Source organism: Cetorhinus maximus, chromosome 16, assembly GCF_964194155.1.
Source record: "Cetorhinus maximus chromosome 16, sCetMax3.hap1.1, whole genome shotgun sequence".
Lineage (NCBI taxonomy): Eukaryota > Metazoa > Chordata > Chondrichthyes > Lamniformes > Cetorhinidae > Cetorhinus > Cetorhinus maximus.
The window spans coordinates 106,095,427-106,119,487 of record NC_135894.1 but is presented as its reverse complement, the minus strand read 5'-3'; the positions used below and the strand labels follow the sequence as shown (position 1 = coordinate 106,119,487).

At 44.9% G+C, this 24,061-nt stretch overlaps 1 protein-coding gene across 1 annotated transcript in view; it reads left to right on the top strand.

Annotated features, from left to right (window-relative positions):
- Nucleotides 1-2,979: 2,979 nt before the first annotated feature.
- Nucleotides 2,980-24,061, top strand: part of hsf2bp (heat shock transcription factor 2 binding protein) — a 164,175-nt gene continuing 143,093 nt past the window's right edge. The window contains exon 1 of the mRNA XM_078560488.1: nt 2,980-3,018. Within this exon, the coding sequence (XP_078416614.1) occupies nt 2,980-3,018 (39 nt within the window). The remainder of the gene's footprint in view (nt 3,019-24,061) is intronic.

The following is a 24,061-nucleotide window of genomic DNA, read 5'->3' as shown; positions in this document are numbered from 1 at the left end:
TATAACTACTCTATAATGCCTGCATCTCTCTGTAATGTCCCAGCAGATTTGTTCTTCTACGTCCTTCTCACTAGTTGAGAAGTTGGTGATCTATGGACTACACCGAGCAATGTAATTGCATCCTTTTTGTTCTTTAGCTCTAGCCAAGTTGATTCTGTCCTCGAACCCTCTGGGACATCCTCTTTCTCCAGCACTGCAATGCTCTCCTTAACCAATACCGCCACCCCTCCCCCTTTTCCATCTCTTCTGAACACCTTGTACCCTGGAATATTTAACACCCAGTTCTGTCCTTCCTTGAGCCACAACATCAGGCAATCTGCACCTGTAGCTCCTCAATCTTATTTACCATACTCCGTGCATTCACATGCATGCATAATAACCCTGATTTAGATTATGTTACTTTCTCCCTTACCCCGACTTTGCCTATTAAGTTACTATTCTCTACACTACTGCTATCTGTTTCTCCCAGTATTTTGTGCACCTTGGTATTCCTCTCTAATATTTTCTCTAGGTTCCTACACCTCTGCCGAGTTAGGTTAAAACCCTCCCAAGAGCAAAACGCCCCACAAGAAACTCGGTCCCAGTTCTGTTCAGGTGCAACCTGTCCGGCTTGTACAGGTGCCATTTCCCCCAGAGCCAGTCCCAGTGTCACAGGAATCTGAAGCAATCCCACCTGCACCATCTTTCCAGCCAAACATTCATCTACTTTATCCTCCTATTTCTGTTGACTCCACCTGGTTGCCTTGAATTTTTCTAAGTGCCCTGCTATAACATCTTTAAAAATAGTTTCTAACATTTTCCCGGTGACAGATGTTAGGCTAACTGGCCTGTAGTTTCCTGCTTTTTGCCTCCCTCTTTTTTGAATAAAGGTGTTATATTTGCTATTTTCCAATCTAATGGAACCTTCCCTGAATCTAGGGAATTTTGGAAAATTAAAACCAGTGCATCAACAATCTCACTAGTCATTTCTTTCAAGACCCTAGGATGAAGTCCACCCAGACCTGGGGATTTGTCAGCCGGCAGCTCCAACAATTTGTTCAATACCACTTCCCTGGTGATTGTAATTTTCCCGAGTTCCTCCCTCCCTTCCATTTCCTGATTTACAGCAATTTCCGGGAAGTTACTTGTATCCTCAATAGTGAAGACCAAAGCACAATACCTGTTAATTCATCTGCCATCTCCCTACTTTCCATTATCAATTCCCCAGATGCACATTCTAGAGGGCCAATGCTGACTTTGTTAACCTTTTTCTTATTTAAATTTCTATAGAAGCTCTTATTATCCATCTTTGTATTACTAGCTAGCCTTCTCTCGTACTCCAATTTTCCCTTCTTATTAATTCTTAAGTCATTCTTTGCTTTTCTTTATATTATTTCCAACCTTCTGACCTGCCACCCACCTTTGCATAATTATATGCTTTTTCTTTAAGTTTGATACTGTCTTTAACTTTTTTAGGTAACCATGGATGGTGGGTCCTCTCCTTGGAATTTTTCTTTCTCATTGGAATGTATATGTTCTGAAATATCCCTTTAAATGTCTGTCACTGAACTTCTATTGACTTATCCTTTAACCTCATTTCCCAGTTCACTGCTTTCATGCTTTCATAATTGGCCTTATTTAAGTTTAAAATACTAGTCTTGGATGCACGCATTTCTCCCTCAAAATGAATGTAAAATTCGACCATATTATGATCGCTACTTCACTGTGAGGTTATCAATAAATTCTATCTGATTGCTCAATACCAGACCTAGTATAGCCGGCTCTTTGATTGGTTCCAGAACGTGTTGTTGTAAGAAACTATCCTGGAAACATTCTATCAACTCCGAATCTATGCTACCTTTGCCCATCTGATTTTTCCAGTCTATATGCAGATTAAAATTCCCATGATTATCGCCGTAGCTTTCTGACAAGCTCCTGTTATCTCTTCCTTGCCTCTTTACCTCTGCTACCTCTCATCATACCCTTCTCCATCTCACCATCACCTCCCCCTCAATCTCACCATCACCTCCCCGTCAATCTCACCATCACCTCCTCTCAATCTCACCCCCTTTCAATCTCACTGTCATTCCCCTCTCAATTTCACCGTCACCCCCTCAATCTCACCGTCACCTCCTCTCAATCTCACGGTCACCCCCCTCAATCTCACCGTCACCCCCTCTCAATCTCACCGTCACCCCCTCTCAATCTCACCGTCACCCCCTCTCAATCTCACCGTCACCCCCTCTCAATCTCACCCTCACCCCCCTCAATCTCACCGTCATCCCCTCAATCTCCCCGTCACCCCCTCAAACTCACCGTCACCTCCTCAATCTCACCGTCACCCCCTCAATCTCACCCTCACCCCCTCAATCTCACCCTCACCCCCTCAATCTCACCGTCACCCTCTCAATATCACCGTCACCCCCTCTCAATCTCACCGTCATCCCCTCAATCTCCCCGTCACCCCCTCAATCTCACCGTCACCTCCTCAATCTCACCGTCACCCCTGCAATCTCACCCTCACCCCCTCAATCTCACCGTCACCCCCCTCAATCTCACCGTCATCCCCTCAATCTCACCGTCACCCCCCTCAATCTCACCCTCACCCCTCAATCTCACCCTCACCCCCTCAATCTCACCCTCACCCCCCTCAATCTCACCCTCACCCCCCTCAATCTCACCCTCACCCCCCTCAATCTCACCCTCACCCCCCTCAATCTCCCCGTCACCCCCTCAATCTCACCGTCACCCCCTCAATCTCACCCTCACCCCCTCAATCTCACCGTCACCTCCTCCTCAAGGTCTTTCTCTTCCGAAAACTAACCCAACCCTTTCTCTGGTCCCGCCCCTGACAGCAGCGCCCTCATTGGTCCGGGCTTTACCTTAGCCCCGCCCTCCAGCTCAGACCCCGCCTCGTGTTTGGGCGGGAATTCCAGTTACTTGGGGGTTGATGCGCGTGCGCGGAGTTATAATCCGCAGAGCGCGTGGGGATTGACGGCGATGAAGCGGCTGATGGCGTCTCGAGGAAGCGGGAACTCGGTAAAAGCAGTTTGACTGTCCCGGTAATCCACTGGGTTTCCGGTAATCCACCGGGTGTCCGCCAATCCACCGGGTTTCCGGTAATCCACCGGGTGTCCGGCGATCCCAGTAACCCACTCATTGTTTTGATATTCCAGACTGACAATCCGGGTAATTCACCGCATTTAAATAAGAATTAGCCACAAATTCTGGTAATCTAGACTGACAATCCCTGTAATCCACTGACAATCCCTGTAATCCATTGACAGTCCCTGTAATCCACTGACAGTCCCAGTAATCCACTGACAGTCCCAGTAATCCACTGACAATCCCAGTAATCCACTGACAGTCCCTGTAATCCACTGACAGTCCCTGTAATCCACTGACAGTCCCTGTAATCCACTGACAATCCCAGTAATCCACTGAAAGTCCCTGTAATCTACTGACAATCCCAGTAATCCACTGACAGACCCGGTGATATCCACAGCATATGTTACTTCTTCAAAGAACTCCAATAAATTGGTTATACATGATTTCCCTTTCACAAAATCATGTTGACTCTGGCTGATCACCTTGAATTTTTCTAGGTGCCCTGCTATAACATCTTTAATAATAGCTTCTAACATTTTGCCCTATAACAGATGTTAAACTAACTGCCCTGTTTTCTGTCTCCCTCTCTTTTTGAATAACTGAGTTATATTCACTATTTTCACATCTAATGGAATCTTCCCTGAATCTAGGGATTTTGGAAAATTAAAACCAACACATCAACTATCTTACTGACCACTTTTAAGACCCTAGGATGAAGTCCATCAGGACCTGGGAATTTGTCAACCCGCAGCTCTAACTGTTTGCTCAATACCACTTCCCTGGTGATTGTAATATTCTTGAGTTCCTACCCACTTTTCCTGATTTACAGGTATTTCTGGGATGTTACTTGTATCGTCTATAGTGAAGACCAATGCAATATGCTTGTTCAATTCATCTGCCATCTCCTTATTTTTCATTATTAATTCCCCAGACTTTAAAAAAATATCTATAGAAACTCTTACTGTCGTTCTATTTCTAGCTAGCTTTCTCTTGTACTCTATTTTTCCCTCCTTATTAATCTTTTAGTCGTCCTTTGCTTTTTAAAAATATTCTGTCCAATCTTCAGACCTGCCACCCATCTTTGCTCAATTATATGCTTTTTCTTTAAGTTTGAAACTGTCTTTAACTTTTTAAATTAATCACGGATGGTGAGTCTTCCCTCTTGGAATTTTTCTTTCTCGTTGCAATGTATCCATTCTGTATTCTGAAATATCCCTTTAAATGTTACCACTGCATCTCTATTGACCTACCTCTTAACCTAATTTGCCAGTTCACTTTAGCTAGCTGTACTTTCATGCCCTCATAATTGCCCTTATTTAAGTTTAAACTGCTAGTCTTAGACCGACCCCCCGGCAGGGGTGTGGGATCCAAGAGAAAATATTAGAGAGGAACACCAAGGTGCACAAAATACTGTGAGGGACAGATAGCACTAGTATAGGGAATAGTGAGTTAATAGGTGAAGTTAGGGTGAGGGAGAAAGTAACAAAATCAAAATCAGGGTTACTATGCATGTATGTGAATGTACGGAGTTTAGTAAATAAGATTGGGGAATTACAGGCACATTGGCAAGTGGAAATGTGATGTTGTGGCGATAACAGAGACCTGACTCAATGAAGGGCAGAACTGGGTGTTAAATATTCCTGGGTACAAGGTGTTCAGAAAAGATAGGCAAGCAAGAGGGTGGCGGTATTGGTTAAAGAGAGCATTGCAGTGCTGGAGAAAGAGGATGTCCCAGAGGGTTCAAGGACAGAATCAATTGGGCCAGAGCTAAGGAACAGAAAGGATGCAATTACATTGCTCGGTGTAGTCTATAGATCGCCAACTAGTGAGAAGGACGTGGAAGAACAAATGTACAGGGAAATTACAGAGAGATGCAAGCATTATAGAGTAATTATAATGGGTGAGTTTAGTTACCCAAATGTAGACTGGGACAGTGGTAGTGTAAAGGGTGGACAGGGGCAAAAATTCCTAGATTGTGTTCAGGAGAATTTTCTACAGCAGTATGTGTCCAATCCAACAAGAAAAGATACACTGTTGGACCTGGTTCTTGGAAATGAGGTGAGCTAAGTAGATCACGTGTCAGTGGGGGTGCATTTAGGAGACAGTGATCATTGTATTATAAATTTTAGGATTATGATAGAAAAGGACGATAGGCAATCCAGAGTAAGAATAGTTAAATGGCCAGGAGCCGACTTCGATGGGACAACAACGGGAGCTGGGCCAAATGGACTGGAACAAAAGATTGGCAGGAAAAACTGTAGCTGAATAAAAGGCTACTTTGGTTCGGGCACAGCCAAGGTATATTCCATTGAAAGGGAAAGGTAGCGTAAACAAATCCAGAGCTCCCTGGATGAAAAAGGAGATAGAAATTAGGACAAAAAAGAAAAAGTGTGCTTATGACACGTGTCAGGTGGAAAATACAATTGAGAGCCAAGAGGAACACAGAAGGTTCAGAGGGGAGGCGAAAAAGCATATTAGAGAAGTGAAGAGGGATTATAAGAAAAGTCTGGCAGCCAATATAAAGGGGAATATCAAAGTCTTCTGTAGGCATATAAATAGTAAGCGTGGTAAAAGGAGGAGTAGGGCCAATTAGGGACCTAAAAGGGAATTTGCACATGGACAAAGGGGCCATGGCTGAGGTATTAAATTAATACTTTGCATCCGTCTTTACGAAGAAGGCAGATGCTACCCAGGCCTTGGTGACAGACGAGGAAACTCTGTCACTAGAATGGTTCAAAATTGTTAAGGAAGAAGTGTTGAATAGACTGTTGGTACTTAAAGTTGATAAGGCCTTCTACGTCCTTCTCACTAGTTGGCGGTCTATAAACTACACCAAGCAATGTAATTGCTGCCCTTTTGTTCCTTAGCTGTAGCCTAATTGATTCTGTCCTTGATCCCTCTGGGACACCCTCTTTCTCACGCACTGCTCTGGACGAGATACATCCAAGGATATTGGAGGAGGTGAGAGTAGAAGTTGCAGGGGCACTTGCCACAATCTTTCAGTCTTCCCAAGATTCGGCGGGTGGTGCCAGAGGACTGGAGAATTGCAAACATTACACCCTTGTTCAAAAAAAGCTGTAAGCATAAGCCCAGCAATTACAGACCAGTCAGGCTAACTTGAGTGGTGGCAGGATTCTAGAAAAAGTTAATTGGGATAGAATTAGTAGTCACATGGAAAAATATGGGTTGATAAGGAAGAGCCAGCATGCATTTCTAAAGGGGAAATTGTGTTTAACTAACATGCTGGAGGTTTTTGAAGAGGTGACAGAAAAGGTCGATGAGGGTAATGCTGTTGATGTGGCGTACATGGACTTTCGAAAGGCATTTGACACAGTCCCACACAACAAACTTGTGAGTAAAGTTATTGCTCATGGAATAAAAGGGACAGTAGCAATGTGGATACAAAATTGGTTGAAACATAGAAAAATAGAAACTAGGAGCAGGAGTAGGCCATTCGGCCCTTCGAGCCTACTCTGCCATTCAATATGATCATGGCTGATCCCCTATCTCAACACCATATTCCTGCTTTCTCTCCATACCCCTTGATGCCACTAATATCCAAAATTATAAATTTCTTTCTTGAATATACTCAGTGACCTGCCTCCGCAGCCTTCTGTGGTAGAGAATTCCACATGTTGACCACCTTCTGCGTGAAGAAATGTTTCCTCATCTCAGTCCTAAATGGCCTGTCCCATATCTTGAGGCTGTGACCCCTGGTTCTAGACTCCCCAACCAGGGGAAATATCCTCCCTGCATCTAGTCTGTCTGGCCCTGTTGGAATTTTGTACATTTCAATCAGATCCCCTCTCATTCTTCTAAACTCTAGTGAATACAAGCCCAGTCGAACCAATCTCTCCAAATACGACAGTCCTGCTATCTCCGGTATCAGCCTAGTAAACCTTTGCTACACTCCCTCTATGGCAAGTAAATCCTTTCATAGGTAGGGAGACCAAAACTGCAAGCAATCCTCCAGTTGTGGTCTCCCCTTACATAACTGCAGTAAGATGTCTCAACTTCTGAACTCAAATCTTCTTGCAATGAAGGCCAACAGACCATTTGCCTTCCTAATTGCTAGCTGCACCTGCCTATTTACTTTCATTGACTGGTGTACAAGGATATCCAGGTCCCTTTGTACAACCACATTTCCTGATGTATCACCATTTAAATAATACTGTGCCTTTCTGTTTTTCACACCAAAGCGTATAACTTCACATTTATCCATGTTATTCTGCATCTGCCATGTGTTTGCCCACACACACAACTTGTCTAAATCGCCTTGAAGCCTCCTTGCATCCTCCTCACAACTCACAACCCTGCCCAGTTTTGTGTCGTCAGCAAACTTGGAAATACTGCATTTGGCTTCCTCATCCAAGTCATTTATAAATATTGTTAATAGCTGGGGCCCAAGCACTGATCCCTGCGGTACACCACTAGTCACCGACTGCCATCCAGAAAAAGACCAATTTATTCCCACTCTCGGTTTACGGTCTGCCAACCAATTCTCAAACCATGCCAGTATATTATCCCTGATCCCATGTGCTTTAAATTTGCCCACTAGCCTCTTATGTGGGACCTAATCAAAAACCTTCTTGAAATCCAAGTACACCACATCCACTGGTTCTCCCTCATCTATTCTACTAGTTACATCCTCGAAAAAAACTCCAATAGATTAGTTAAGCATGATTTCCCTTTCATAAACCCATGTTGACTTTGTCTAATCCCGTTAATGCTTTCCAAGTGTTCTGTTACCACGTCTTTTATAATAGACTCTGGCATTTTCCCCCCAATTGATGTTAGGCTAACTGGTCTGTAATTCTCTTTTTTTTCTCCTCCCTCCTTTTGTAAATAGTGCGGTTACATTTGCCACACCCCAATCTGTAGGAACTGCTCCAGAGCCTATAGAATTTTGGAAGATGACCACCAATACATCCAATATTTCCAGGGACACTTCCTTTAGTACTCTGGGATGTAGATTATCCGGCCCTGGGGATTTTTCAGCCTTCAACCCCATTAATTTCTCTAGCACCATTTTTTTTCCTAATACTGATTTTCTTCAATTTTTCCCTCTCACTGGACCCTTGGTTCCCTAACATTTCTGGGAAATTATTTGTGTCCTCTTTTGTGAATACAGAACCAAAATGTGTGTTCAATTCTTCTGCCATTTCTTTGTTCTCCATTATAATTTCCCCCGCTTCTGACTGTAAGGGACCTACATTTGTCTTTGCTAATCTTTTTCTCTTCACATATATATATAGAAGCTTTTACAGTCAGTTTTTATGTTCCCTGCAAGTTTACTCTCATACTCCATTTTCCCTTCTTGATCAATCTTTTTGACTACTTTTGCTGAATTCTAAACTGCATCCAATCCTCAGGCTTGTTGCTTTTTCTGGCAATCTTATATGTCTCCTCTTTGGATCTAAAGGGAAGGGCAGGATTGGCAACTCAACATTCCGGGATATAAAATCTTCAGGCGAGACAGGGGAGGGGGTAAAAGAGGAGGAGGCATTGCATTATTAGTTAAGGAGTCAGTTACTGCAGTAAGGAGAGATGGTATCTTGGAGGGGGCATCGAATGAAGCTTTGTGGGTAGAGTTTAGGAATAAAAAAGGGGCAGCCACATTGTTAGGTGTTTATCATAGACCCCCAGATAGTCAGCGGGAAATTGAGGAGCAAATATGTGTACAATTTGCGGAGGTGTGTAAAAACAATAACAATAGGGTAATTATATTAGGTGATTTTCAACTTTCATTTCAACATTAATTTGGATAGACATAGTGTTAAGGGAGTGGATTTCTTGAAATGTGTACAGGAGAGCTTTTTAGGTCAATATGTAGAGGGTCCAACAAGGGATGGCGCAGTGCTGGACCTAATTCTGGGGAATGAAGCCAGACAGGTGGCTGAGGTGGTGGTGGGGGAGCATTTTAGTGATAGCGACCACAACATGATACAGTTTAAATTTGTCATGGACAAAGAAATAGATAAGTTGCAAAAAAATGTTTTGGATTGGGGGAGAGTGGATTTTAGTAAAATAAGGCAGGATCTGGCCAAGGTAGACTGGGAACAGCTATTTGTGGGGAAATCTACAGAGGAGCAGAGGGGAGCATTCATAAAGGAAATGAGGAGGGTACAGGCTCAACATGTTCCTTCTAGGGTGATAGGAAGGAGTAACAAGCCCAGAGAACCACGGATGACCAGAGATATTCAGGTTACGATGAGAAGGAAAAGAGAGGCTTTTAGCAGGTATAAGGGAAGCAAATCAGTGCAGGCATTAGTGGAGTACAGAAAGTGCAAGGTGGAGCTTAAGAAAGCAATTAGGAGAGCAAAGAGGGGATATGAGAAAGCTCTGGCTGGTAAAAGTAGGGAAAATCCCAAGATATTCTACAAGTATATCAATGGGAAGAGGATAACTAGGGAAAGAATAGGGCCCATAAGGGACCAAGGGGGCAAACTATGCGTGGAGCCAGAGGACATCGGTAGAGTGCTGAATGAATATTTCACATCCGTCTTCACCCAAGGAAATGAGGATGAAGGTATCGAATTCGGGGGGAGAGACTGCGAGGTTCTTAAGCAAATCGATATAGGGAGTGACAAGGTATTGGCAAGGTCTTGGCAGGCTTAAAAGTGGACAAATCTCCAGGTCCGGATGATTTGTGTCCCAGACTGCTGAGGGAGGCAAGGGAGGAGATCACAACTGCTCTGACCCAAATTTTTAATTCCTCTCTGGCCACGGGGGAGGTGTCAGAGGACTGGAGAACAGCTAATGTGGTCCCACTATTTAAGAAGGGTTGCAGAGATAAGCCAGGGAACTACAGACCAGTGAGTCTCATGCCAGTGGTAGGGAAACTATTGGAGAAAATTCTGAAGGAGAGAATCTATCTCCGCTTGGAGAGGCAAGGTTTGTCAGAGGCAGGTCAAGCCTAACAAATTTGATTGAATTTTTTGAGGAGGCGACCAGGTGTGTAGATGAGGATAGTGCAGTTGATGTAGTTTATATGGATTTCAGCAAAGCCTTTGACAAGGTCCCACATGGGAGATTTATAAAGAAGGCAAATGCACATGGGATACAGGGTAATTTGATAAGGCGGATTCAAAATTGGCTTAGTTGTAGGAGACAACTAGGAGAAGGTGATGACAGAAGGATGCATTGGTGACTGGAAGCCAGTGTCCAGTGGCGATCTGTGCTGAGTCCCCTATTATTTGTCATTTATATAAACGACATAGATGACTATATGGGGAGTAGGATTAGTAAGTTGTGGTGACACAAAGATTGGCCGGGTGCTTCACAGTGAGGTTGAGTGTCTTGGGCTACAGGAAGATATAGACGGGATGGTCAAATGGGCAGATAAGTGGCAGATGGAATTTAACCCTGAAAAGTGTGAGGTGATACACTTTGGAAGGAGTAATTTGACAAGGAAGTATTCAATGAATGGCATAACACTAGGAAGTCCTGAGGAACAAAGGGACCTTGGCGTGTGTGTCCATAGATCTCTGAAGTCGGAGGGGCATGTTAGTGGGGTGGTGAAAAAGGCATAAGAACTAGGAGCAGGAGTAGGCAATTCAGCCCCTCGAGTGTGCCCCGCTATTCATTAAGATCATGGCTGATCTCATTTCGGCTTCAACTCCAATTTCCTGCCCTCTCCCTATAACGTTTCAACCCATTGCTAATTAAAAATCTGTCTACCTCCTCCCTAAATTTATTCAGCGTCCCGGCATCCACTGCACTCTGAGGTAGTGAATTCCACAGATTCACGACCCTTTGAGAAAAGTAATTCCTCCTCATCTCTGATTTAAATCTACCACCTCTTAGCCTAAACTGTGGCCTCTCGTTCTAAAATGCCCCACAAGGGGAAACATCCACTCCACGTCTACTTTGCTCATCCCCTTTAGCATATTATATACCTCAATTCGATCTCCTCTCATCCTTCTAAACTCTAGTGAGTATAGGCCTAAACTGCTCAATCTCTCCTCATAAGACAAGCCCCGCATCTCTGGAATCAATCTAGTGAACCTCCTCTGAACCACCTCCAGTGCAACTACATCCTTCCTGAAGTAAGGGGACTATGCACTGTACTCCGGTTAGTGGGTTGGTGAAAAAGGCATATGGGACACTTGCCTTTATCAATCGAGGCATAGATTGCAAAAGTAGGGAGGTAATGTTGGAGTTGTATAGAACCTTGGTGAGACCACAGCTGGAGTAGTGTGTGCAGTTCTGGTCGCCACATTATAGGAAGGATGTGGTTGCACTGGAGGGGGTGCAGAGGAGATTCACCAGGATGTTACCTGAGATGAAACATTTAAGTTATGAGAGGTTGGATAGACTTGGGTTGTTTTCGTTGGAGCAGAGAAGACTGACGGGTGACCTGATCGAGGTGTACAAGATGATGAGGGGCATGGACAGGGTGGATAGGGAGCAGCTGGTCCCCTTAGTTGAAGGATCAGTCAAAAGGGGACATAAGTTCAAAGTGAGGGCCAGGACGTTTAGGGGGGATGTGAGGAAAAAGGTTTTTACCCAGAGGGTGGTGACAGTTTGGAATGCGCTGTCTGGGAGGGTGGTGGAGGCGGGTTGCCTCATCTCCTTTAAAAAATACCTGGATGAGCACTTGGCACATCATAACATTCAAGGCTATGGGCCAAGTGCTGGTAAATGGGATTAGGTAGGTAGGTCAGGTGTTTCTCACATGTCGGTGCAGACTTGAAGGGCCTCTTCTGCACTTTGTGATTCTCTGATTCTAATATGATCCCTAATTTATTTTGTTATCCATGGTTAAGCCACCTTTCTTATTCTGTTTTTGCATCAGATAGGAAGCAGAGAGTAACGGTCAATGGATATTATTTGTGCTGGAGGAAGGTTTGTATTGGAGTTCCCCGGGGGTTGGTATTGGGACCCTTGCTTTTCCTGATATATGTTAATGATCTAGATCTTGGTGTGCAGGGGACAATTTCAAAGTTTGCTGATGCTGCAAAGCTTGGGAGTGTTGTAAACTGCGAGGAGGACAATGTAGAACTTCAAAAGGTCATAGACAAGTTGCTGCTTTGGGCAGATAGGTGGCAGATGAAGTTCAACGTGGAGAAGTGTGAGGTGATGCATTTTGTTAGGAAAAACGTGGACAGACAATATGAAATAAGGAGTGAAATTTTGAAGGGGTTGCAGGAGCAGAAAGACCTGGGTGTATATGTGCATCAATCATTGAAGGTGGCAGGACAGGTGGAGAGAGCAGTTGATAAAACACATAGTATCCTGGGCTTTATTAATAGGGGCATAAAGTAAAAGAGCAAGGAGGTTATGCTCAATTTATATAAGACACTTGTTAGACCTCAGCTGGAGTATCGTATACAGTTCTGGGCACCACGTTATAGGGAGGATGTGAACACATTAGAGAGCGTGCAGAAGAGGTTTATAAGAATGGTTCCAGGGATGAGAAACTTCAGTTATGAGGATAGATTGGGGAGGTTGGGACTGTTCTCCTTGGAGAGAAGAAGGCTGAGAGGAGATTTGATAGAAATGTTCAAAATCATGAGGGGGCTGGACAGAGTAGACAGGGAGAAGCTGTTCCCACTCGTAAAAGGATCAAGAACGAGAGGGCACAGATTTAAAGTGATTTGCAAAAGAAGCAAATGTGACGTGAGAAAAAGCTTTTTCACACAATGAGTGGCTTGAGTCTGGAATGCACTGCCTGGAAGTGTAGTGAAGGCAGGTTCAATTGAGGCATTCAAGAGGATATTAGATGATTGTTTGAATAGAAACAATGTGCAGGGGTACAGGCAAAAGACCGGGCAATGGCACTAGGTCATAATGCTCATTTGGAGAGCCGGTGCAGACACGATGGGCTGAATGGCCTCCTCCTGTGCCGTTAAAATTCTGTGATTTTCCACTCTTCTCTCGCTGAAATTGAGTGTAAAATTCAATCATATTATGATCGCTGCTACCAGGGGGCACCTTCACCATGAGGACGTTAATTAATCCTATCTTGTTGCACAATACCCATTCTAGTATGGCCTATGGTTGGTGCCAGAATGTGCTGTTCTAAGAATATCTCGAAAACATTCTATGAATCTCTCATCTATGCTATTTTTTTCCATCTGATTTTTCCAGTCCATATGTAGATTAAGATCGCCTATGATTATTGCTGTACCTTTCTGACAAGCTCCCATTATTTCTTCCCTTATACCCTGTCCTACTGTATGCTTAGTATTCGGGGGCCTGCACACCACTCCCAGAAGTGACTTCTTGCCTTTCATATTTCTCATCTCGACCCAAACCGCTTCTACATCCTGATTCCCTGAACTTAGGTCATCTTTATTGTGCTAATACAATCATTAATTCCCTGAGGAACCCCGCCACCTTTTCCTAACTTCCTGTCCTTATATGTCACATACTCTTCAATATTCACGGCCATCATGCAGCCATGTCTCTGTAATGGCTATGAGATCCTACTTATTTAGTTCTATTCACGCTATCCTTTCATCAGTTTTGTTCCAAATGCTACGGGGATTCAGATATAGAGCGTTTAGTTTTGCCCTTTTCTTAATTCTGTAATTTCTAGCCTTAGCTGATTTAATCTTAGATTTGTACACTCTGTCCTTTCCTGTCACGGTCTGTTTATAATTTCCCATATTAGTACCTTTCACTCTTGCCTTATCTCTACTCTTTGATTTACTACATATTTCCAAATTTGATCCCTTACCCCCACTATTTAGTTTAAAGCTGCCTCTGATATTTCTTAAATTTTAATTTTGGGCCTCCAGCATCCACAGTATTTGCGTTGGTGTCCTGATAATCCACTCGGACAGCCTCAGTAATCCATTCTGATAGCCTGGATTACAGGGACTGTCAGAATGGATTACTGAGACTGTCAGTCTGTATTACTGGGACTCAGTCTGGATTACGGGGACTGAGTCCCAGTAATCTAGATTTAAACTAGTATGGCAGGGGGGTGGGAACCAGAGTAATATGGCCAGTAGGACTAAGAGGAAGGGCAAGCAGGGAGAAATTACTGAACACAGTGGGATTGGGGGTCTGAAATGCATTTGTTTCAATGCGAGAAGTATAACAGGCAAGGCAGATGATCTTAGAGCTTGGATTAGTACTTGGGACTATGATGTTATTGCTATTACAGAGACTTGGTTGAAGGATGGACAGGATTGGCAGATAAACGTTCCAGGATTTAGATGTTTCAGGCACGATAGAGAGGGATGTAGAAAAGGTGGGGGAGTTGCACTGCTGGTTAAGGGGAATATCACAGCTGTATGACAGGAGGACACCTCGGTGGGCTCATGCAGCAAGGCAATATGGGTAGAGCTCCGGAAAAAGGAAGGGTGCAGTCACAATGTTGGGGGTTTACTATAGGTCTCCCAATTGCCGGTGGGACATTGAGGAACAGTTATGTAGGCAGATTTTGGAAAGATGTGAAAGCAATAGGGTTGTTGTGGTGGGTGATTTTAACTTTCTCTATATTGACTAGGAATCACTTAGTGCTAGGGGTTTTGGATGGTGCAGAATTTGTAAGGTGCATCCAGGGTGGCTTCCTGAGACAATATGTAGATAGTCCAACTAGGGAAGGGGCAATACTGGACCTGGTATTAGGGAATGAACCCGGCCAGGTGGTTGAAGTTTCAGTAGGGGAGCATTTTGGGAAAAGTGACCATAATTCAATAAGTTTCAAGGTACTGGTGGATAAGGATAACAGAAGTCCTCGGGTTAAGGTGCTTAATTGGTGGAAGGCTAATTATAACAATATTAGGCAGGAACTGAGGAATCTAGACTGGAGGCGGATGTTTGAGGGCAAATCAACAACTGACATGTGGGGGGCTTTCAAACGTCAGTTGATAAGAATTCAGGACCGGCATGTTCCTTCCAGGATGAAGGATAATCATGGCAAGTTTCAGGAACCTTGGATAACGAAGGATATTGTGAGATTAGTCAAAAAGAAAAGGGCTAGAAGGCTGGGAACAGATGAAGCCTGTGGAGAATATAAAGAAAGTAGAAAGAAACTTAAGCAAGGAGTCAGGAGGGCTAAAAGGGGCCGTGAAAAGTCACTGGCAACCAGGATTAAAGAAAATCCCAAGGCCTTTTATACATATGTAAAAAGCAAGAGGGTAGCCAGGGAAAGGGTAGGCCCACTCAGGGACAGAGATGGGAATCTGTGTGTGAAGCCAGAAGAAATGGGAGAGATACTAAATGAATACTTCTCATCAGTATTCACCAAAGAGAAGGACTTAGCGGTCGATTTGTCTAGGGAAGAGTGTGTACATAGCCTGGATCATGTTGAGATCAAAAAGAGGAGGTGTTAGGCATCTTGAAGAATATTAAGGTGGATAAGTCCCCAGGGCCAGATGGGATCTACCTCAGAGTACTGAGGGAGGCAAGGGAGGAGATTGCTGGGGCCTTGACAGAAATCTTTGTATCCTCACTGGCTACAGGTGAGGTCCCAGAGGACTGGAGAATGGCCACTGTTGTTCCATTGTTTAAGAAGGGTAGCAGGGATAATCCAGGAAATTACAGGCCAGTGAGCCTTACGTCAGTGGTAGGGAAATTATTGGAGAAGATTCTTCGTGACAGGATTTACTACCATTTAGAAGCAAATGGGCATATTAGTGAGAGGCAGCATGGTTTTCCCAGGGTGGCAGAGTCAATTACTAGGGGACATAGATTTAAGGTGAGAGGAGAAAACTATAGAGGAGATGTGCGGGGCAAGTTTTTTACGCAGAGGATAGTGAGTGTCTGGAATTCGCTGCCAGAGGAGGTGGTGGAAGCAGTTGCGATAGTGGTGTTTAAGAGGCAGCTTGACAAATACATGAATAGGATGGGAGTAGAGGGATACGGACCCCCGAAGTGCAAAATGTTTTAGTTGACGGGCAATATGATCGGCACAGGATTGGAGGGCCGAAGGGCCTGTTCCTGTGCTGTACTTATCTTTGTTCTTCGTTCTTTGTTCTAATCCATTCTGACAGTCCCCGTAATCCATTGTGCCATTCCTGGCAATGGAGACGGACTGTCCCGATAATCCACTCTGAGAGTCCTGTTAATCCAGACTGACAGTTCTGGTAAACCATTCTGAGAGTCCCAGTAAATCAGACTGACAGTTCTGGCATTCCAGACCAAATGTCCCAGGGCCAGCTCACCCACAGTGGTGGCTGAAGGTGTACGTGTCGGGAGTAGCTGTTGAATAGGGTGTGGAGGTGTCGAATAGGGTGTGGGAGTGGGTGTTGGTAGGTTGTGGGAGTGGGTGTTGGGTAGAGGGTGTGGGGGTGAATGTTGGGCAGGATTTGGGGAGCCTGGTGGGATTTGGGGAGTCAGGTGAGATGAGTGGAGTGGGTGTTGGATAGGTTGTGGGGAGTGATTTTGGATTGGGTGTGGGCAGTGGCTATTGGGTATGGTGTAGGTGTTGCATATGGTGTGGGTGCCTATTTTGTTTGTGTCGGTTTGGATGTGGGGTCTTGGAAATCAGGAAGGATGTAGGTATCAGGTAGTGACTGTCTTATATGTACCTGGTACTGTTCCTGGCAGATTTTCTACACTCCCCATTGAACCTGGGTTGGTCCCCTAGCTTGATGGTAACAGTAGTGTGAGGATATGCCAGGCCATGAGGTTACATGTTCTGGTTGAATACAATTTTGCTGTTGCCAATGGCCCACACTGCCTTATGGTGCCCAATTTTGAGTTTCTAGATCTGTTCTTCATCTATTCCATTTAGCACAGTGGTAGTGCCACACAACAAAGTGGAGGGTATCCTCTGTGTGAAGATGGAACTTTTTTTCCACAAGGACTGTGTGGTGATCACTGCTGCCAATATTACCATGGAAGATGACTCTGCCTCAGGTAGATTGGTGAGGGTGAGGTCAAGTAGGTTTCCCCTCTTGTTGGTTCCCTTACCACTTGCTGCAGGCCCAGTATGGCAGAAATATCCATCAGGACTTGGCCAGCTTGGTCATTAGTGGTGCTACTGAACCACTTCCCCACCCAGAGGACATTCTGTGCCCTTGCTACCTTCAGTGCTTTTTCCAACATGGGGGAGCTGAGGGAGGGTGGTAATCATCAAGAGGTATCTCTTCCCATGTTTGAGCTGATGCCATGAGACTTGATGGAATCCACAGTAAATATTGAAGACTCCCAGAACTACTCCTCCCAATAGTGTATTATTGTGCAGCTACCTCTAGTTGGCTTTCCCTGCTGGTGGGACAGGATAAACCCAGTCGTGTTGATGGAGCATTGCCTGTAAGGTATGATGCAGTGAGTGTGACAATGTCAGACTGATGCTTGACTAGTCTCTGAGTCAGCTCCCCCAATTCTGACACAAGTCCTCAAATGTTAGTGAGGAGGATTTTGCAGGGTTCACTTGGGTGGATATGCCTTTGTTGTAAAACTAAATGCACTAAATCGGGGAGGTGGTGGCATAGTGTGATGTCGCTGAAAAAGTAATCCAGAGGCTCAGGCTTATGCTCTGGGGATATGGGTTCAAATCCCAGCACTAAATTCAGTTAATAAAGCTGGAATTTTTTTTAAAAAGCTAGTCTTGGTAATAGTGACTATGAAACCATTGTCGGTTGTCATAAAAACCCATCTGGTTCGCTAATGTCCTTTAGGGAAGGAAATCTGCCATCCCTGCCTAGTCTGGCCTACATGTGACTCGACCCACAGTAATGTGGTTGACTCCTAACTGCTCCCAGAAAAGGCCAGCAAGCTACTCAGTTGTATCAAAACTACTACAAAGTCTGCAAAAAGGAATGAAGCCAGATGGTCACCCAGCATCAACCTAGGCACTGGAAATGACAACGGTAAACCCAACCCTGTCGACTCTGCAAGGTCTTCCTTGGAGTCTACCCAGCAATGTGGAAAACTGCCCATGTCTGTCCTGTCCATAAAAAGTAGGCCAATTACCGCCCCATCAGTCTACTCTCGATCGTCAGCAAAGTGATGGAAAGTGTTGTTGACAGTGCTATCATGCGGCACTTACTCAGCAACAACCTGCTCACTGATGCTCAGTTTCGGTTCTTCCAAGGCCACTCAGCTCCTGACCTCATTGCAGCCTTGAACCAAACATGGACAAAAGAGCTGAGCTCGAGAAGTGAGGTGAGAGTGACTGCTCTTGACATCGAGGCAGCATTTGACTGTGTGGCTTCAAGGAGCCCCAGCAAACCTGGAGTCAATGGGAATCGGTGAGGTGGGTACTCTCCACTGGTTGAAGTCATACCTAGCACAAAGGAAGATGGTCGTGGTTGTTGGAGGTCAACATCTCAGTTCCAGGATGTCACTGCAGGAGTTTTTCAGGGTAGTGTCCTCAGCCCAACCACCTTCAGCTGTTTCATCAATGACCTTCCTTCCATCATAAGGTCAGAAGTGGGGATGTTCGCTGATGATTGCATAATGTTCAGAACCATTCGCAACTCCTCAGATACTGAAGCAGTCCATGTCCAAATGCAGCAAGACCTGGACAATATCCAGGCTTGGACTGACAAGTGGCAAGTAACATTCATGCCGCGCAGGTGCCAGGCAGTGAGGATCTCCAACAAGAGAGAATCTAACCATCACCCCTTCACATTCAATGGCATTACCATCACTGAATCCTCCACTATCAACATCCTGGGGGTTATCACTGACCAGAAACCGAACTGGAGTAGCCACATAACTACTGTGGCTACAAGAGCAGTTCAGAGGCTAGGAATCCTAGTAACTCACCTCCTGACTCCCTAAAGACTGTCCACCATCTACAAGGCACAAGTCAGGAGTGTGATGGAATACTCTCCACTTGCCTGGATGAGTGCAGCTCCAACAGCACTCAAGAAAGCATCCAGGATAAAGCAGCCAGTTTGATTCGCACCCCTTCCACAAACATCCACCCCTTCCACCACCGATGCAGAGTAGCAGCAGTGTGTACCACCCACAAAATGCACCGCAAAAATTTACCAAAGCTCCTTAGGCTGCACCTTCCAAACCCATGACCAATACCATCTAGAAGGACAAAGGCAGCAGATACATGGGAACACCACCACCTGGAAATTCACCTCCAAGCTACTCACCATTCTGACTTGGAAATATATCACCGCTCCTTCACTGTTGCTGGATCAAAATCCTGGAACTCCCTTTCTAACAGCAATGTGGGTGTAACTACACCACATGGACTGCAGCGGTTCAAGAAGGCAGCTCACCACCACATTCTCAAGAGCAATTAGGGATGGGCAGTAAATGCTGGCCCAGCCAGTGATGCCCACATCCATAAGTGAATAAAAAAATGTGTAAGGACAGCCCTAGCAATAACAGACCAGTTAGTTTAATATCAGCAGTGGGTAATATTTTGGAATTCATAATCGGAGAAAAAAATCAACAGGCACTTGGAGAGATTTGAGTTAATCAAGGAGAGCCAGCCCTGACTTGTAAAAGGCAGATTATCCTTGACTAATTGCATTTTTTGATGAAGTAACAGAGAAGGTTGATGAAGGGAAATGTGGTGGATGTTGTCCATATGAATTTTAAGAAAGTTTGACAAAATACCACATAAAAAACTGGTTATCAAAATTGAGGCTCATGGAATAGGAGGGTCGGTGTCCAAATGGATAAAATATTGGCTTAAGGACAGAAAGCAGTGAGTCATGGTAGATGGCTGTTTTTCAAACTGGTGGGTGGTAGACAGTAGTGTTCCCCAAGAGTCAATGCGAGGACCACTGCTTTTTTTGCTACGTATATAAAAGACTTGGGTATTGGAATAAAGAGTAAAATTTCAAATTTGCCAATGATACCAAATTTGGAGAGGAGCGGCAAACAGTGATGATGATATCAATTGACTGCAATAGGACATAGATAGACTAGCAGAATGGGCAGATGAGTGGCAGATGGATTTTAATACAGAGAAGTGTGAGGTGAAACAGTTTGGTAGAAGAGATAAGGAGTGGCAATGTAGACTTAATGGCACAAATCTGAATAGTGTGCAGGAACAGAGGGACCTGGGGTGCATGTGCATCGATCTTTGAAGGTAGCGGAAAGAGCGTCCTGCAGTCAGCATCGCGGTGAATCAGTCTGGGAAGAGCGTCCTGCAGTCAGCATCGCGGTGAAGCAGTCTGGGAGGAGCGTCCTGCAGACAGCATCACGATGAAGCAGTCTAGGAAGAGTGTCCTTCAGTCAGCATCACGGTGAAGCAGCGTGGGAAGAGCGTCTTGCAGTTATCATCAAGGTGAAGGAGTCTGGGAAGAGTGTCTTGCAGTCAGCATTGCTGTGAAGCAGTCTGGGAAGTGTCCTCGGTGAAGCAGACATTTCAAAAAGTGACGTCAGCACAAATGTGAGAGCTGATTGGTGAGTGGTGGGTAAGTGTTTTTCTCCAGTTTGTTTCTCCAGTTTAAAATAGATTAAGCTAAGAAAATGTAAGAGTTCTAGTTTTTACTTAAAGTACATAAGTAAGTTAACTTTTTTTACTGTATTTAACTAAAAGTAAGGGGCTTTTTTTCAACTAGATGCATGGCAGGGCAGCTCAGTCCCGTGTTATGCACCACCTGCAACATGTGGGAAGGCCTAGATGCTCCCTGCGCTCTGACAGACCATGTGTGCAGGAGGTGCCACCAGCTGCAGCTACTTGAGCTCCAAGTTCCAGAGCTTGAGCGGCAGCTGAAACCTCTGAGGTGCATCTGCGAGTCTGAGAGTTTCGTGGATAACATGTTTTTAGATGTGGTCACCCCACAGCTTATGGAAGTGTCGACAGAGAAGGAATGGGTGACCATCAGTCAGAAGAAAGGTGTCAGGCAGGTAGTCAGGAAATCCCCAGGGTGCATCACGCTCGAGAACCATTTTTCTGTGATAGAAAACGGTGAGAATGGTGGTTCCTCTGTGCAGTGCAGCCACGCTCATGGCACTGAGTGGCTCAGCTGCATGGGAGGGGGGCAGGAAATAGAAGGGAAGAGCAATAGTGGTAGGAGACTCAATAGTAAGGGGAACAGACAGGTATTTCTGCGGCTGTAGACGTGACTCCAGGATGGTATGTTGCCTCCCTGGTGCCAGGGTCAAGGATGTCACTGAACGGCTGCAGGGCCTTCTAAAGGAGGAGGGCAAACAGTCAGAGATCATGGAACATATTGGTACCAACGACATAAGTAGAAAGAGGGATGAGGTCCTGCAAGCAGAATTTAGGGAGCTAGGAAACAGATTAAAAAGCAGGACCTCAAAGGTAGCAATCTCTGGATTACTTCCGGTGCCATAGTGAGTATAGAAATAGGAGGTTAGTCCAGATGAATGCGTGGCCAGAGAGATGGTGCAGGAAGGAGGGCTTTAGATTTCTGGGACATTGGGACTGTTTCTGGGGGTGATGGGACCTGTACAAGGATGAGTTGCACCTGAACTGGAATGGGACCAACATCCTTGCGGGGAGGTTTGCTAGTGCTGTTGGGGAGGGTTTAAACTAACTTGGCAGGGGGTTGGGATCCTGAGAGGAAGTTTAGCAGGGGGAGATGCACAGCCAAAATTAGAAGAGAGAGCAAGTGAGTCTGGAAGGCATAGAAATTATAGGCCAGTTAAGGCACAAGAGAGTTTGGCAAGGTTGGATGGTATTTATTTTAATGCAAGGAGTCTGATGAATAAGGCAGATGAGTTGAGGGCACAAATTAACAATGGAACTATGATGTCATTGCTGTCACAGAGACATGGTTGAGAGAGGGGCAGGATTGGCAGCTCAATATTCCAGGATATAGGGTCTTCAGGCGAGACAGGGAAGGAGGTAAAAGAGGAGGGGGTATCGTAATATTGATCAAGGAATCAATTGCAGCAGTAAGGAGGGATGACATCTTAGAAGGCTCCTCAAACGAAGCCATTTGGGTAGAACTGAAAAATATAAAAGGAGCAATCACATTACTGGGAGTGGACTATAGGCCCACAAACAGTCAGAGAGAAATAGAAGAGCAGATATGTAGGCAAATTTCAGAGAAGTGTAAAAATAATAGGGTAGTAATAGTGGGGGATTTCACCTTCCCCAACATTAACTGGTTTAGTCACAGAGTGATAGGTTTAGAGGGAGCAGAATTCTTAACATGCATCCTGGAGAGCTTTTTAAGCCAGTATGTATAATGTCCTACAAGAGAGGGGGCAGTCCTGGACTTAATTTTAGGGAATGAAGCCGGGCAAGTGGTAGAGGTATCAGTGGGGAAGCATTTTGCAGATAGTAATCATAACTCCGTTAGATTCAAGGTTTTTATGGAAAAGGACAAGCATGGGCTACAAATCAGAGTTCTAAATTGGGGAAGGCCAATTTCAATAAAATCAGATATGATTTGGCCAGAGTGGACTGGGAGCACCTACTTTTAGATAAATCTGCGTCAGAGCAGTGGGACTCATTCAAGAAGGAAATAGGGAGAGTACAGGGCCAACATATTCCAGTAAAGATAAAGAATGGGACCAACAAACCCAGGGAACCCTGGATGTCGAGGGATATGCAGGATTAGATAAAGAGAAAAACGGAGGCTTATGGCAGATACCGAGGGCTCAAAACAGCAGAAGCCCTGCAGGAGTATAGAATGTGTAGGGGGGAGCTTATAAAGGAAATTAGGAGAGCACAAAGAGGGCATGAAAATACATTGTCAGGTAAAATAAAGGAAAATCCAAATTTATTTTACAAGTATATTAAGAGTAAGGATAACTAGGGAAAGAGTAGGGCCCATTCAGGACTAATTGTGTGTGCAGCTGGAAGACGTAGGTAGAGGTCTAAATTAATACTTTGTGTATGTGTTCACAAGTGAGAGGGATGACATGGGTATGGAAATCTGGCAGAAGGACTGTGATATAATTAAGGAAATTAGCGAAGAAAGGGAGGAGGTTCCAAGTGGTCTGGCAGGCTTAAAAGTAGATAAATCTCCAGGCCCGGATGAAATGTAGCTGTTGAGTGAGGCAAGGGAGGCGATAGCAGGGGCACTGGCAATAATTTTCAATACCTCTCTGGCCACAGGAGAGGTGCCAGAGGACTGGAGGACAGCCAGTATGGTACCATTGTTCAAGAAGGGCGAAAGGGATAAACCAGGGAACTACAGGCCAGTCGGTCTAACCTCAGTGGTGGGGAAACCATTGGAAGCAATTCTGAGGGACAGAATTAATCTACACTTGGAGAGGCAGGGATTAATCAAGAGCAGTCAGCATGGTTTTGTAAAGGGGAGGTCATGTCTGACCAATTTGATTGAATTTTTCAAAGAGGTGACCAGGTGTGTAGATGAGGGCAATGCAGTTGACATAGTCTACTTAGACTTCAGCAAGGCTTTTGATAAGGTCCCGCATGGGAGACTGATGACGAAGGTAAGAGACCATGGGATCCAAGGCAATTTGGCAAATTGGATCCAGAATTGGCTGAGTGGCAGGAAGCAGAGGGTGATGGTTGAGGGGTGTTTTTGTGACTGGATGTCTGTGTCTATTAGGATTCCACAGGGATCGGTGTTGGGTCCCTTGCTATTTGTGGTATATATAAACAATTTAGACTTGAACGTAGGAGGTTTGATCGGTAAGTTCGTGGATGACACGAAAATTGTTGGGGTGGTAAATAGTGAGGAAGATAGCCTTAGATGACAGGAGGCTATATACGGGCTGGTCAGATGGGCTGATCAGTGACAAATGGAATTTAATCTGGTTAAGTGTGAGGTGATGCATTTGGGCAGGACAAACAAGGCACGGGAATAGACGATGAATGCTAAGACCCTGGGAAGTACCGAGGATCAGAGGGACTTTGGTGTACATGTCCATCAGCCCCTTAAGGTAGTGAAACAGGTAGATAAGGTGGTTAAGATGGCATATGGGACACTTGCCTTTATTAGCCGAGGCACAGAATATAAGAGCAGGGAGGTTATGCTGGAACCGTATGAAATGCTGGTTAGGCCACAGCTAGAGTATTGCGTGCAATTCTGGAATCCACATTATAGGAAGGATGTGATTGCACTAGAGAGAGTGCAGAGGAGATTCACCAGGATGTCGCCTGGGCTGGAGAGTTTTAGTTATGAGGAGAGATTGGATAGACTGGGGT